The following is a 16,724-nucleotide window of genomic DNA, read 5'->3' on the forward strand; positions in this document are numbered from 1 at the left end:
TGGTCACACAGGATGTGAAAACAAAAGTTATTGAGGAGTTTCCAATACCTTCGACACAGAGGGAAATAATGCGATTTCTTGGGATGAGTGGATTTGATGGAACATTTGTGCCAAATTTTTGCAGCGTGGTTGCTGCACTGATGGACGTGGAGTGTCAACAGGCATTTGAAGGCCTGAAAGCTGTGATAACCAATGCTCCTGTGTTTGAGAATTACAAGGGACTCTGTGATCTGACTTTAAAGAGAAATGCCGAGGCTTAGAGAAATGGATGGATCATGCAGAGACCTCCTTTTTTAAAGATACTGTCAATCGAGAAGGATTTCACTGGAGGAAGGAAAACACAAATGGACTATGTTATTATTAAATGTTTGCATGTGTTGTTTCTGACCCGAAAAAGTATAGTTACTGTCTGCATTTCTTAATGGATAGTGAAAAGGTGAAAAATGAAACCATCTTGAAGTTGATGGGGTTTTTTTTTCTTGGGGGGGGGGGGGGGGGGGGGAGGTGTCACGGGACTGTCACTTTAAGAAATGTTTGCTTAAGTAGCTGCAGTGATGTCAGAGTGTAGGTGGAGCTGAACTCTGGCTCTGCTTTTTACTTTCGCTTTGAGGAAAAGCTTCGGTTTGTCTGTGTTTTTTAGTTTCATTTTAGTGTTGGAGCTGCAGCCAGCCAAATATTCTCTCTGCCATCTAAAGACCAACTCTAGATCATCTGGTAAATTCAGAGTTATAACTGCTCTCAGTAGAGAATTTTAACCTGGGGCGGGATTCTCCGACCCCCCCGCTGCCGTATTCTCCGGTGCCAGTTTTTGGGCGGGGGCGGGATTCATGTCACGCTGGTCAGGGGCCGTTAGCAGCGGCTCCCCCCCGGCAATTCTCCAGGCCCCAATGGGCAGAGCAGCCACCCGTTTTTGGCCAGTCCCGCCGGCGTGGATTGGACATGGTCCCACACGGTGGAACCTGGTAGGTAAGTTGGCTCTGCGGTTCTCGGGGGGCGATCTAACCCCAGGGGGGGCCCCACGGCGATTGGGGCCCACTGATCTGCGGGCGGGCCTGTGCCGTGGGGGCACTTCTTCCTTCCACACCGGACCCTGTAGGGCTCCACCATGGCCGGCGCGGAGAAGACACCCCCTGCGCATGTGGCAGAATATGCCCGCTGGTCTGCGCATGCCGAGAACCACACCGGTGGTTCAGCACATGCGCTAACTCGGAGGGGCCAACCCCTCCGGCGCCAGCCTAGCCCCCAGAAGTGCGGAGAATTCCGCTACTTCCGGTCGGCCCGACGCCGGAATAGTACGCGCTGTCTTTTACGCCGGCGTCGGGCCATCGCGCCGATCGCAGTGAATCCTGCCCTCTATCTCTGTTAAAAAGGGTCTTTTGTCTTCCGGATGTTGTTTGGGAATTTATTGAGGGTTATCTATAAATTACTGTATTCTTTGGGGATTTATTGATGTTGATAGTTGTTAAGATGTTTACTGGGGATTTATAAAGTGTTAACTGGTTTCATAAATAAACATTGTTTTAATTTAAAAGTACTGTAGATTTCTGTTGTATTACACCTGCAGAGTAAGCCGGTTTGTTCCCCATAACCACAATCTATTCAAAGTTGTGGGTCAGGTGAACTCCAAAAACTTCAGGAAAGTTTCTGTACCCACAGTAGACCAGAGGTCCTTGTATCCAATATTGTTACCTTCTTTACCAGTGGAGAATTTCATTCATTCATGAAGTTGAGCGGCAGTAAACACATCCGAACAGTGCCATACCGTCCATCGTCTAATGGTCTGGCCGAATGGGCAGTTCAAACGTTCAAAACTGGAATCAAGAACAGCCTGCTGGTTCCCTGGATACAAAATTCACCTGGTTCCTCTTTGATTATAGAAACACGCTGCACACGACAATGGGAGTTGCACCAGCCGAATTGTTATCGGGATGACGACTGCACACCAGGCTCAGCCTACTGTTCCCAATTTGGGGACGGGGAAGGTGGAGTCAAAGCAGGAGACCCAAAAGAGCAACTACGACACCAGAAGACCCAAAAGGACCTTCAGAACAGGAGATGCTGCCTACGTGCGGAACTTTGGAGATAGGTCCCAGGTGTCGTGCTGGAGAAACTGACCTAGTTTCTCACAATATCAAAGTCAAAAGGAAGGGAGTGTAAAAACACCTGGACCATCTGAGAAGCAGGGAATCCACCCCAGCAGAGATGATTTCAGCAGAGACGGCATCCTTGATGCCAGTTGCGACTACCTCCAGCAAGGGGACTCAGTAAATGGGGGACCCGGGAGTCGTTACCCCCGACGACCAAAATACGGAGGGCAAAATGGAGACTGAGGAGATTGATCCTCCACCGAGGTCAGCACCAAAAACGAGCCATTTGTGGCCCTTCGGTGCTCCACAAAGAAGCGCGATCCTCATTCTGCTTCATGCCCCCCCCCCCCCCCCCCCCCGATTTGGCTCCACCTGCTGCCTAGTCGAGGCCTTGTGCCAAGCAGCAAAAGAGGCCTCATCACCAGGGGAGTGAGGGGGATGATTTAGATTTGAGGGGGAAGGGATGTGATGACTCTCACAAGCACCACATGGGATCGCTGATTGATCTCCCCGTGGGCTGCGTAGAATGCGAGTTCCCACGGTGAGTGGGCAGAGCCCCACCCATCTGGGAAGCGGGACCTTTAAATGTAGCTCCAATGCCTGGACTCAGCAGTTCCCAATCATCCTGGGCTGGGATGTTTGTTTTATGTGCCGCAGCTGCAGCTTTTTTTCAGTTTAAAATAAACCAGTTTGACCTTTCACACCTCCCCTCCTGGAATTATGACAGAGGCGAAGGCCACATGTACTGCTGTTGTCAGAGATAACACCAGGCACTTGGGTCTACAATCTCCTACTTGACTTAGGATCAGCAGTCCTGGTCATCAACTGGATAACTGGCAAGATGGCATCCAGCAAACCCTTGTGTCACAAAAGCAGCACGATAGCATTGTGGATAGCACAATCGCTTCACAGCTCCAGGGTCCCAGGTCCAATTCCGGCTTGGGTCACTGTCTATGCGGAGTCTGCACATCCTCCCCGTGTGTGCGTGGGTTTCCTCCAGGTGCTCCGGTTCCCTCCCACAGTCCAAAGATGTGCAAGTTAGGTGGATTGGCCATGATAAATTGCCCTTAGTGTCCAAAATTGCCCTTAGTGTTGGGTGGGGTTACTGAGTTATGGGGATAGGGTGGAGGTGTTGACCTTGGGTAGGGGGTAGGGTGCTCTTTCCAAGAGCCGGTGCAGACTCGATGGGCCGAATGGCCTCCTTCTGCACTGTAAATTCTATGTTAAAAAAAGCTGCTGGAGAGTCTTGGAATGAGGGGAGGGGAGAAGGGGGGGGGAGGGGGAGAGGGGGGGGGGGTGGAATCTGAGGTATCCTGCACCAAACAAAGAAGATAAAAATGTCCTACCTTTACATACTGAGAGAAGTATGTTTAGGTGACAAGAAAGCAATGAATTACCAGACATACATTGCTGTATTGAACATATATGTTCCTTTAAATACTTGATTTTGCATTCATATGTTGTGACAATTTAAAAAAAAATCAGGGTGAAGTTAGTTGATTCTGCCAGGTGCCGCTGTTCATGCCTGACTGCAATATCACCGTTCCTCAGAAATTTAATGATGGGAGCAACATTAATTACTTTAAGATGAGATTCCCGCCCCAATCTTGGGAGGAAGTCATGCCTTCAAGAACTGAGCTAAACTGTAGCCCCCGCAGCAGCAGGGAGGGGTGACCACTGCTGGGACCGTAAGCCGTCCCACCACACCAAGGAGCCCAGGTAAGTCTAGGGTTGTCGGTCTCAGCAGAGTGTGTGGGGTGGGGCGGATTGAAAAGGCTGGGGGCAGGGTTAAAGAGGAAAATAACTGGTGGGGGAGAGAGCACAATGGGTCCCTTCAATGGGCCCAGAAGATCCACAAAAGAGGTTCCCTCCACACCCTTGCCCGCAGGAGCTCATGTAGCTAAAGCTTCTGGGTTTCGTTCATGGCCTGGTAAATTGTGCATGTAGGTGGAACAAGGCCCTTAAGTGATTGTTAATTGGCCCCTTAAGAGCCTCAGTAGGCCCAAGGTTGTACAGATCACCTGAAATTTCCAATACACCCCCTAAAGTTTCAGACAGGTTATGAACGGAGGGACATCTGGATTTTACATGACCCCACCTTCAAACCTCGCCATTCACCTGAGGAAGGAGCTGCGCTCCGAAAGTTCGTGTTTGAAACAAACCTGTTGGACTTTAACCTGGTGTTGTAAGACTTCTTACTGTGCTCACCCCAGTCCAACGCCGGCATCTCCACATCAAACCTGATGGCATGGGAGGATAAAATCCAGCCCATATTAATACTTATTAAAATAGAGAATTATGTTGTTGTTTTGTATGCTTGTGTTGCTTTTAAAATGTTAAATGATAGATGATCAATATTTTTTACTTTTCTTATGAGGGTGTAAATAACATTTTCATATAATTTGTTGCAGACTGATATCTTCTCATTGAAAGCTGTACACCTTGGCAACTTACAAAAGCTTGTGATTGGCCATGATGGCCTTGGTGCAGGTCAGAAATTTTCCTTGGTTTTTATTTTTTAACTTCGACACACCTCTGGATTTCTATCAGATGTATTTTTCCCCAGTGCTGTTTCCCAGAGAGGTCAGAACGATGGCTGGTGTTCTTACAAGATTTGACCTTCAAAGCAGAGAAGCATTTCATTTTTTTTTAATCATAATGTTGTGGGATAAAGTAATTAATGATAAATGTAGTATAATTTATTTGTAGGAAAAAGGGCAGGTAATAATATAACTTACAGGTAAGGAGTAACTCATAGTGCATTGGTTGTATTGGTGGACTGGTAATACTGAAGCCTGGACTCATAATCCAGACAGCAAGAGCACTAATGCCCTCAGGGTAGTTTGGGAATTTAAGTTCTGTTTAAAACAATCTAAAGAAAAAAATGTTCTTCATAGAAGTGGCCGTAAAGTTATTGGAAAACCCTGCAAGGGTTATTGATTCTTGGTCGGGATAGTATCCCACTGTCTGAACCCAGCCTGGCATTGTTAAGACTCTAATTCCACATTAATGTGGTCGTCTTAAATACAGTTTGAAGTGACCTAGCAAGAAACTCAGTTACATCAAACTGTTCTGAAGATTTCAATAGGAACAGTTATGCTCATTACCACAATTAATTTTCAATTTGCAAGACCTTTTTAGAGGGTTTTTTTCTCATATCATTTACCTTTCGATGGATCTCTCTATTGCAATTTATCCTCTTGTACTGTTCCATCAAGGTGCATCACAAGGGTGAGGGATACCAAAAGAATAGGAACATTAACCCCTTGAGAACAACGGAGCTATATATTGGAATTTAACAGCATAGAAAGAGGCTTCAAAGGGCCGGTGCTGATGCTGTACACTAGTGTTGTCCAGCCTTATTTAATTTCATCCTATTCACGTACCCGCCTATTCTTTCCTCCCCTTACTTATCGAGCTTCCTTTTTAAACACATCCATGCTATTCACCTCAATCATTCCATTTGCCAGCAAATTCCCCATTGTTAGTGCTCTCTAATAAGTTTATTTTGAATCCCTTATTTATTGGTGACTATCTTATACTTATGACCACAAATTCTGCACTCCTTCATAAGTGAAAACGTCTGCTCCACGACCATTCCTTCAAACCTCTTCATGACTTTGAAGACATCTATCAGATCCCCTCTCAGAGTCTTTTCTGGAGAAAATAACTTCCCAGATAGCTGTGCCCTCTTTGTCCTGGCATCATCCTTTAAATAACATTATGGTATATTGAATGGTTGTTTCCTACTTGCTGTTGGTGAAAAGGTACCTAATATCAATATTTAATCTCCTCCTACTTTGTTTAAATTGGGAAAAGCGAGAGGAAATATTTAATGAAAGTAACTAGGTTTGCTTTATGTTCAATATTAAATTGAAGTTCTTGAATTAGATTATTGGATGGATACAAATTGGTCTCTGAATGGTTAGAGCTGAGTTGATCCATTTGTCCCTTTTTAGTCAGTTGATTAGATTTTTTTTTATCTTGCATATATGGCTGGTGATTGGTGCTGCTTTATGTAGTGGCAGAGTTTATGTATGAACTAAAAACGGAGATTGGTTTTAGCAATGCTGACGCTATTATTTCTGATATATAAGGCATAAGGTCAATTACACTTAGCAACAAAATACAGTGAAGGTTCATGTTTTACCAGGCATCACTCTTCAACCATTTCTGCTTTTGTTCAATGTTATTTTGTAAATTTTAACACTAACACAAAATGGAGTGCTGTAGTGCGCTGCTATAATTATAACCCTCAGCCTTACAGCTTCCTTTTATTCCACAGGAAATGGCTGGTTTCTGGAAAAGGTTACAGTAACAGACACAGAAAAAGACAGTAAAGGATTTATTTTTCCTTGCCACAGGTTTGATTTAACTTCCCTATGAGCAAATATAGTTTTTTGTTATCAAATTTTACAACATTAATGAGGGACAAATTAAAACATAAAACTGCATTATTTTATTTGTTAACTGTAAAGTAAGTGACTGTATCACACAGTCAATGTTTTAGATCAGAAACACTTTGGGGACTGGGTGGTGCCATGGCTTTACTGTAGTACTTTTGCAATTTAGATTTGTATCCATCTCAGATTGATGAGAAAAAAAAACTCTCTCTACGGTTAAAGATGCTAAATAAAATTACTTTGGATTGCTAGCAGTTATGGGACTATAACACAACACCAACCCTGCGCAATGCATTTTGCTAAATTTAGGGCTGTATTGGTAATCATGAACCCGGATTCTTGCCAGGTTCGGCCAACTTGGGAGCCTTTTGCTTTAGCACAATTGCTTCACAGCTCCAGGGTCCTAGGTTCAATTCCGGCTTGGGTCACTGTCTGTGCGGAGTCTGCATACCCTCCTCGTGTGTGCGTGGGTTTCCTCCGGGTGCTCCGGTTTCCTCCCACAGTCCAAAGATGTGCAGGTTAGGTGGATTGGCCATGATAAATTGCCCTTAATGCCCAAAATTGCCCTGAGTGTTGGGTGGGGTTACTGGGTTATGGGGATAGGGTGGAGGTGTTGACCTTGGGTAGGGTGCTCTTTCCAAGAGCAGGTGCAGACTCGATGGGCCGAATGGCCTCCTTCTGCACTGTAAATTCTATGAAAAGTATCGGGGCTACCTGAGCCTGGGTTTCCCACCTCCTTTCGCATTTCTGATGATTTTCATTGGCATGGGATAAGGATGGGAATCAGCTAGCCCGCACACATCACTCCTGCTCGTGTGACCTCCATTATGGGGGTGGGCTATTCACAGGTAGACATGGTTCATGAACCCCAGCCCCAATGCAAAAAATAAATCTGTTCTTTCAGTTTCAATAGTTAGATGCTGTTATGTAAGTTTGATATGCTTTTACGATAGTGATTGATTATAGAGCTCCGTCCTGCAAATATAAGTTGACCATTACATTGGACAGCAATATGTGAGTGCTGAAAAAGTGCTATTATGGGCTGGATTTTACATGACACTATGTTCGCTAACCGCCCAGCTGGAAGGTTAGTGGTAAGCCCACCCATCCTACTGACTGCTGCCCCTCAGTAAATTAATGCTGGAACTGTGTTAATTGCTGTAAGTTGAGAATTCCACTCCTATCACATGAGGTAGTCCCTCCTTAGAGATCTGGCAGCCAATCGGATAGCAGGCACTTTGGCAGTCCCAGCAGCACCAGGCAAAAGTGATAGCAACTTCTAGGATTAAAGGCAGTGCCGACAAAGAGGAGCCGACACATAAGGTAAGTCCGAGGAATTGTCGGATCCAGGCTGGAGGTCCAGTAAGGGAGGTGAGAGGAATGAGAGGACACATTTGAGAAGCTGTCAGGGAAGGCAATAGGGGAAGAAAGATCTTGGGTAGGGTAGCTCCTATGAGCACAGTGGATCTGCAAAGGATAACCCACCCTTGCCCAACAACTGGCCCTGAAGCCAAAGCTGCCAGGCTTCGCACAGGCTGTGGGCATCTCATTGCTGTACTAATAGTAGTGGAGGAGGGGTTAGGTCCTTATGTGATCATTAATTGGCCATGTAAATAACTCAATTGGGCCAAGTGTGGGTGGACCATCTGAGACAGGTCAGGGAAATGTCGGGTGAGTGGAAATGAGATGGGTAGGCCACACACTGGATTTTACAAGCTCTCTGCCTTCAAATTCACTGGCTGGTGACGGTAAAATCCATCCTTATGTATTAAAACTGAAGAAAGCAGTGCTTGAAAACTCCAATGTCATGATCAGAGGTGATTTAAATGTCCACAGTACTTCAAATTTGAAAATAGGTCTGCAGCCTTTACGATAGAGAAAATAATTAGCCACCACGACATGGACTGCTTTGTTTGACAGGCCATTTGGCGTAACTTATAAAAAATTGTCCACTGTTATTTCAGTTTCAATAGGCTTCATTGGAGCTGTTGAGCCCAAAGACATTTAAGCCATTATGAATGCTTAGGTGAGTTTCAAAAGCTCCCAAATTCACTTTTCTCAGCCGACGGATGTATAATGTGGTAGTCACCACTGTTGCATGATATTGCATATATGGGTTTTACAGTAAGGCCCCTGTACTACAGGTGCGGGGGTAGATCCCTGCCTGCTGGCTCCGCCCAGTAGGCGGAGTATAAATGTGTGTGCTCTCCGCACAGCAGCCATTCCGTCAGCTTCTGTAGGAGGCCACACATCTCTGTGTAATAAAGCCTCGATTACATTCTACTCTCGTCTCGTCGTAATTGATAGTGCATCAATTTATTACACAGAGATTTTTCAGAGATGGACATCGGCATCAAGCCGGATCACCTGAAGCTGCATCCTCAAGTAGACAATGCCAAAAAAGACTTTGAACATTGGCTAGCTTGCTTTGAAGCATACATCGGGTCTGCGCCAGACCCAAATCCAGAAGCACAGAAGCTTCAGATTCTGTACACACGGCTGAGCTCCAATGTTTTTCCCCTCGTCCAGGACGTGCCGACCTACGCAGAAGCCATGGCGCTACTGAACGAGAATTACGCTCAGCGGACCAACAAGATGAATGCCAGGCATCTCCTGTCCACGGGGCACCAACTTCCTGGTGAGTATGTGACAGATTTCTGGCATGCCCTGCTCGCCCTGATGAGAGACTGTGACTGCCAGGCCGTTTCAGCCACTGAACATTCGAACCTACTGATGAGAGACGCGTTCGTTACGGGCATAGGGTCTGACTACATCTGCCAGCACCTCTTAGAAGGGGCCACGCTTGACCTCGATGCGACCAAGAAACTAGCGCTCACGCTTACAGTTGCCTCATGCAACGTACAGGCTTATGCCCCTGACCGCACAGCCCACCCCCCATGTGCATCGTGGACCCGTCCGCTGGCCACCCCATCATGGACCCCATGAGCGACCGCCCCCAGCCAACCAACCCCGGGCGACCCACATGCTACTTCTGTGGACAGACAAAACACCCCCGGCAGCGCTGCCCGGCGTGGAGCGCGCTCTGCAAGGCCTGTGGCAAGAAGGGACATTTCGCTGCAGTGTGCCAGGCCCGCTCAATTGCCGCTATTCTCCCAGCACATCCCACGTGCGGCCAGTGGGCGCAGCCATTTTCCTCTTCTCAGACCACGTGCAGCCTGTGGGTGCCGCCATCTTGCTCTAGCCACAACACGTGCGGCCCGTGGGCACCGCCATCTTGCCTGCCTCAGAACCAATGGATGCCGGCAGCTTGCCTGTCCCAGGACATGTGCGGTCCTTGGGCGCCGCCATCTTACCCGCCTCAGGACCCCTGCCCGTCGGGCACCTCATCAAACTGCTCATCGCCTGCAACCGCCGACGACCCGCTGCGTCTCGCCTCAGTCACGATTGACCAGCCTCGACCGCACAACCTCGCGACTGCTTCAACAAGGTGAAGGTCGACGGGCATGAGATATCCTGCCTTCTTGACTCCGGGAGCACTGAGAGCTTCATCCACCCCAATATGGTGTGGCGCTGCTCCCTCGCGGTACACCCTGCTCACCAGAGAATCTCCCTGGCCTCCAGATCCCACTCCGTGGCAATCCGGGGGTACTGCATCGCCACCCTCACCTTCCAGGGCGTAGAGTTCAGCGGCTTCCAGCTCTACGTCCTCCCCAATCTCTACGCTGCCTTGCTACTTGGCCTGGACTTTCAGTGCAACCTCCAGAGCCTAACCCTGAAATTTGTCGGGCGCTTACCACCCCTTACTGTTTGCGGCCTTGTGACCCTTGAGGTCGACCCACCTTCCCTTTTTGAAAACCTAATGCCGGATTTCAAACCCGTCACCACTAGGAGCAGACGGTACATCGCCCAGGACAGGACCTTCGTCAGGTCTGAGGTCCAGCGGCTGCTGCGGGAAGGTATCATCGAGGCCAGCAACAGCCCCTGGAGAACCCAAGTGGTGATGGTGAAAACCGGGGAGAAAAACAGGATGGTCGTTGACTACAATCAGACCATCAACCGGTACACGCAGCTCGACGCGTACCCCCTTCCACGCATATCTGATATGGTCAATCAGATTGCACAGTACCTGTGGCGCTAACAATTATACTCAAAGCCGAGAGACTAGTACAATAGAGGCTTTATTGCTGTACGATGTTGTCCCTCCATCCGCAACTGTAGACTGAGGGTCTGAGCAGCTCTCATACATATTTATACACAAGCTCCCTGTGGGCGGAGCTAGCCGGCAGGGGCTGACCGGAGGAACCTGTATTACAGGTACAGGCATACATCCCCCTACTGCAGTACACATAACTACAGTGGTTATCTCACCACATTCACCCCCTGTAAAAAATGAGTCCGGCGGGGGTGACATGTAACTCTAATACAAAGGATGCTATTTACAAGAGGGTCCAACAAGGAAAATCAAGAGTCCATCCGGTTAGCAGGTTACAGGTTGAGCCGAATCGATGGTCGGACGTTCCGCTGTGATCGGCGTAGCTGTGGTGGTGACGTCGGCACAGGCGGTGATGGCCCCGATGGTGCAGGTGCTGGCGGTGTTGGTGCTGGCTGCTGGCGGAATGACTCCGAGAGCAAGCCGAAATCTTCCATGTCCTCCAGGGTGGGCAGGGGGATAAGGGATGGACCTGATGGGGACGAATAGGGGGGCGCTGGGGTTGGCGCAGGAAGGGGTGTGGGCATGGGATCGGCACCTGAGGGAGCCAGGTCCCGGAGCGAGACTTTGTCCTGGCGGCCGTCGGGGAACTCCACGTAGGCATACTGAGGGTTGGCGTGGAGAAGGCGTACTTTGTCCACCAGGGGTTCCGCCTTGTGGTGCCGTACATGCCTACGGAGAAGGACTGGGCCCGGAGTCGTGAGCCAAGTCGGGAGCGACACTCCGGATGTGGACTTCCTAGGGAAGGCAAAAACACGTTCATGGGGTGTACTGTTGGTTGCGGTGCACAGTAGCGACCGAATGGAATGGAGCACGTCAGGGAGGACCTGCTGCCAGCGAGCGGCTGGGAGGTTCCTGGACCGTAGGGCCAGCTGGACGGCCCTCCATACCGTCCCGTTCTCCCTCTCTACCTGCCCGTTTCCCCGGGGGTTGTAGCTGGTCGTCCTGCTGGAGGCGATACCCCTGCTGAGCAGGAACTGACGCAGCTCATCGCTCATGAATGAGGATCCCCTGTCACTGTGGATATAGTCGGGGAAACCGAACAGAGCGAAAATGGAATCCAGGGCCTTGATGACGGTGGCAGACGTCATATCTGGGCATGGGATGGCAAAGGGGAACCTAGAAAATTCATCGACCACACGAAGGATGTAGGTGTTGCGGTCGGTAGAGGGAAGGGGCCCTTTGAAGTCCACGCTGAGGCGTTCAAAGGGGCAGGATGCTTTCACCAGGCGCGCACGATCTGGCCGGTAGAAGTGCGGCTTGCACTCCGCACAGATCTGGCAGTCTCTGGTGACTGTCCGTACTTCCTCGACGGAGTAGGGCAGATTGCGGGCTTTGATCAGATGGTACAAGCGGGTGACCCCTGGATGGCAAAGGCTGTCGTGCAAGGCACGGAGCTGGTTCACTTGTGCACTGGCACATGTACCTCGGGAGAGGGCGTCTGGGGGCTCGTTGAGCTTGCCGGGGCGATACAAGATCTCGTAGTTAAAGGTGGAGAGCTCGATTCTCCACCGCAAGATTTTGTCATTCTTGATCTTGCCCCGCTGCGTGTTGTTGAACATGAAGGCTACCGACCGTTGGTCAGTGAGGAGAGTGAATCTCCTGCCGGCCAGGTAATGCCTCCAGTGCCGCACCGCTTCAACGATTGCCTGGGCTTCCTTTTCGACAGAGGAATGCCGAATTTCGGAGGCGTGGAGGGTGCGTGAAAAGAATGCCACGGGTCTGCCGGCCTGATTCAGCGTGGCGGCAAGGGCGACATCTGAAGCGTCGCTCTCTACTTGGAAAGGCAGAGTCTCGTCTACGGCGTGCATCCCCGCCCTGGCTATGTCAGGTCGAATGCAGGCGAAGGCCTGTTGTGCCTCGGCCGAGAGGGGAAAATGTGTGGACTGGATAAGTGGCCGGGCCTTGTCTGCGTATTGCGGGACCCACTGGGCGTAATAAGAGAAAAACCCAAGGCAGCGTTTGAGGGCCTTGGGGCAGTGGGTAATTGGGAGCTCCATGAGGGGGCGCATGCGGTCGGGATCGGGCCCCAGTAGTCCGTTTTGGACTACGTAGCCAAGGATGGCTAAGCGGTCTGTGCGGAACACGCATTTCTCCTTGTTGTACGTGAGATTAAGGAGAGATGCGGTGTGGAGGAATTTATAAAGGTTGGCATCATGGTCCTGCTGGTCATGGCCGCAGATGGTGACATTGTCGAGGTACGGGAAGGTGGCCTGCAAACCGTACCGGTCAACCATTCGGTCCATTTCTCGCTGAAAGACCGAGACCCCATTCGTGACGCCGAAGGGAACCCTCAGAAATTGGTACAGACGACCGTCCGCCTCAAAGGCAGTGTAGGGACGGTCCGATTTACGGATGGGGAGCTGGTGGTAGGCGGATTTCAGGTCAATAGTAGAGAAGACCCGGTACTGTGCAATCTGATTGACCATATCAGAAATGCGGGGGAGGGGGTACGCGTCGAGCTGCGTGTACCGGTTGATGGTCTGGCTGTAGTCCACGACCATCCTGTGCTTCTCCCCGGTCTTAACCACTACCACCTGGGCTCTCCAAGGGCTGTTGCTGGCCTCGATGATACCCTCCCGAAGCAGCCGCTGGACTTCGGACCTGATGAAGGCCTTGTCCTGGGTGCTGTACCGTCTGCTCCTGGTGGCGACGGGCTTGCAATCCACAGTCAGATTGGCAAAGAGGGAGGGGGGCTCGACCTTGAGGGTCGCGAGGCCGCAAACGGTGAGGGGAGGTAGGGGTCCACCGAATTTGAGGGTGAAGCTCTGGAGATTGCACTGGAAATCCAGGCCTAGTAGGAGTGAAGTGCAGAGGTCGGGGAGAATGTACAGACGGAAACGGTCGAATTCCACACCCTGTACAGTGAGTTTAACCAGGCAGAAACCCCGGATCGGGACAGAGTGGGAACCGGAGGCAAGGGAGATCTGCCGGTCGGCGGGATGGATCGCAAGGGAATAGCGCCTTACCGTGTCCGGGTGGACGAAGCTCTCGGTGCTCCCGGAGTCGATGAGGCAGGAGGTCACATGGCCGTTGACCAGCACCGATGTGGAAGAGGGTGCCAGGTTGCGAGGACGGGACTGGTCGAGCGTAACGGAGGCGAGCAGTGGTTGGTGGGCGGTTGAGTCAGATGAGTCCGACGAGGAGCGGTAGCGACCCGTGTCCCGTGATGGCGGCCCCTGGAGACGAGATGGCGGCATCCGCAGTACCTGTGGGTAAAATGGCGGCGTCTATGGCGCGCACGTTATGGGGTCGGAACAAAATGGCGGCGCCCATGGAACGCACATGGCTGTGGTGGATGAAGATGGCGGCGCCCATGGGGCGCACATGGCGGGGGCGGCAAAAGATGGCGGCGCCCACTGATCGCACGTGGGGTCAGGGGAAGCGGACGGCGGGGCCCATTGAGGGAGCGGCTGAGGCGTGGGGACCGGCGGCGCGATAGCGGCGACCGTCCGGGACTGACACACCGCTGCAAAGTGGCCTTTCTTTCCACAAGCTTTGCAGGTCGCTGTGCGGGCCGGGCAGCGTTGGCGAGGGTGCTTCTGTTGGCCGCAGAAGTAACAGTGGGGACCCCCAGGGGGTGCGGTGCGGCGGGCAGCGCAGGCATAGTGCGCGGGGGCGGCTGCTGGGGGGGCCGTTTGCGGGGTCCACGAGGGGTGGGACGGATGGGCCTGGGGAGCCGTTTGCGGGGTCCACGAGGGGTAGGATGGGTGGGCCGAGTGGCTAGCGGAGTAAGTGTGCGCACTACGGGAGGTGGCCATCATGGAGAGCGCCAGGGCCTTTGCGGCCGCGAGGTCGGGGGCGACCCCTTCCAGCAGTCGTTGCCGGATGGGGTCCGATGCAATGCCTGTAACAAAGGCATCCCGCATGAGTAAATCAGAATGTTCCGTGGCTGTGAGGGCCCGGCAGTCGCAGTCTCGTACCAGAGGTATAAGGGCCCTCCAGAAGTCCTCAATCGACTCACCCGGCTGCTGGACGCGAGTAGAAAGTTGATGCCTCGCAAACAGGGTGTTCGTCGATGGTGCATAATTCTCCTTGAGCAGTTCCATAGCTGCGGTGTAGTCGGTCGCATCTCGAATGAGCGGAAAGACGCTGGAGCTAAGTCTGGAGTACAGGAGTTGCTTTTTCTGAGCCGCCGTCGGGGGAGGGTGTGCTGAAGAGATGTAGGCCTCTAAGACTGCGAGCCAGTGATCAAAGTCTTTTCTGGCGTGAGGCGAATGTGGATCCAGCTGCAGACGGTCAGGCTTGACTCTGATGTCCATGGTGACTGGGAAATCGTACAGCAATAAATTGTGGCGCTAACAATTATACTCAAAGCCGAGACACTAGTACAAATAGAGGCTTTATTGCTGTACGATGTTGTCCCTCCATCCGCAACTGTAGACTGAGGGTCTGAGCAGCTCTCATACATATTTATACACAAGCTCCCTGTGGGCGGAGCTAGCCGGCAGGGGCTGACCGGAGGAACCTGTATTACAGGTACAGGCATACATCCCCCTACTGCAGTACACATAACTACAGTGGTTAGCTCACCACAGTACCGGGTCTTCTCGACAGTGTACCTGAAATCTGCCTACCACCAGCTCCCCATCCGTAAGGCGGACCGCCCATACACTGCATTTGAAGCGGACGGCCGCCTTTACCATTTCCTTAGGGTTCCATTCGGCGTCACTAATGGGGTCTCGGTCTTCCAACGGGAAATGGACCGAATGGTTGACCGGTATGGACTGCGGGCCACTTTCCCGCACCTGGACAACGTCATCATCTGCGGCCACAACCAGCTGGACAACGACGCTAACCATTCCAAATTTCTCCACACCGCCACTCTCCTCAACCTAACTTACAACAAGGAGAAGTGTGTGTTCAGCACGAACCGATTAGCCATCCTCGGCTATGTGGTTCAGAACGGAGTTCTAGGGCCCGACCCCGATCGCATGTGCCCCTCATGGAACCCCCCCGGCCACTGCCCCAAGGCCCTCAAACGCTGCCTGGGGTTCTTTTCGTATTACAGCCAGTAGGTCCCAAACTATGCGGACAAGGCCCGCCCACTCATTCAATCCACCGCTTTCCCACTGACGGCCGAGGTTTATCAGGCCTCCAACCGTATCAAGGCCGACATCGCCAAGGCCGCGATGCACACGGTCGACGAGACGCTCCCTTCCAAGTCGAGAACGATGCATCAGACATCACTCTGGCCGCCAACCTCAACCAGGCAGGCAGGCCCATGGCATTCTTTTCCCGCACTCTCCATGCCTCCGAAATTCGACATTCCTCCGTCAAAAAGGAGGCCCAAGCGATTGTTGAAGCTGTGCGACATTGGAAGCATTACCTGGCCGGCAGGAGATTCACTCTCCTCAGTGACCAATGGTCGGTTGCCTTCATGTTTAAGAACACACAGCGGGGCAAGGTCAAAAATGATAAAATCTTGAGGTGGAGGATCGAGCTCTCCACCTACGCTTACCAGATTTTGTATCGCCCAGGTAAGCTCAACGAGCCCCCCAACGCTCTGTCCCGAGGTACATGTGCCAGCGCACATGTGGACCAACTCCAGATCCTGCACGGCAATCTCTGTCACCCAGGAGCCACCCGTTTTTGACACTTCATTGAGGCCCGCAATCTGCCCTACTCCATCGAGGAAGTCAGGGCTATCACCAGAGACTGCCAGGTCGGCGCGGAGTGTAAACCGCGCATCTTCCGGCCAGACCGTGCACGCCTGGTGAAGGCCTCCCGCCCCTTTTGTGATGAACGGTTACAGTACCCTTATCATCATGTAGGTGATGCCCCTTTAAGACCGGGCTTGGAACCCTGGGGGACTCCGCCTCCGGCTCCACCCACCAGGGAGTCATATATAAGGGGTCGCCCTGTAGGTGGCATTCAGTAAGCACAAGTCTCGGCAACAGGCTAGTTCTCTGCTTATTAAAGCCTTCTTTTACCGTTCTACTCTTTTGTATCGTTATTGAAGGTACTACACCTTTGAACGTCTCAGCGTGGACTTCAAAGGCCCCCTCCCCTCCACCGACCGAAACACGTACTTTCTCAGTGTAGTCGACGAATATTCCCGAT

At 51.4% G+C, this 16,724-nt stretch overlaps 1 protein-coding gene across 1 annotated transcript in view; it reads left to right on the plus strand.

Annotated features, from left to right (window-relative positions):
• Window positions 1-16,724, plus strand: part of LOC119972132 — a 660,627-nt gene that overhangs the window by 125,468 nt on the left and 518,435 nt on the right. The window contains exons 10-11 of the mRNA XM_038808465.1: window positions 4,499-4,577; window positions 6,373-6,451. Coding sequence (XP_038664393.1) covers window positions 4,499-4,577; window positions 6,373-6,451 — 158 coding nt within the window. The remainder of the gene's footprint in view (window positions 1-4,498; window positions 4,578-6,372; window positions 6,452-16,724) is intronic.

The sequence above is a fragment of the Scyliorhinus canicula genome, chromosome 10 (genome assembly GCF_902713615.1).
Source record: "Scyliorhinus canicula chromosome 10, sScyCan1.1, whole genome shotgun sequence".
In the NCBI taxonomy this organism is placed as follows: domain Eukaryota; kingdom Metazoa; phylum Chordata; class Chondrichthyes; order Carcharhiniformes; family Scyliorhinidae; genus Scyliorhinus; species Scyliorhinus canicula.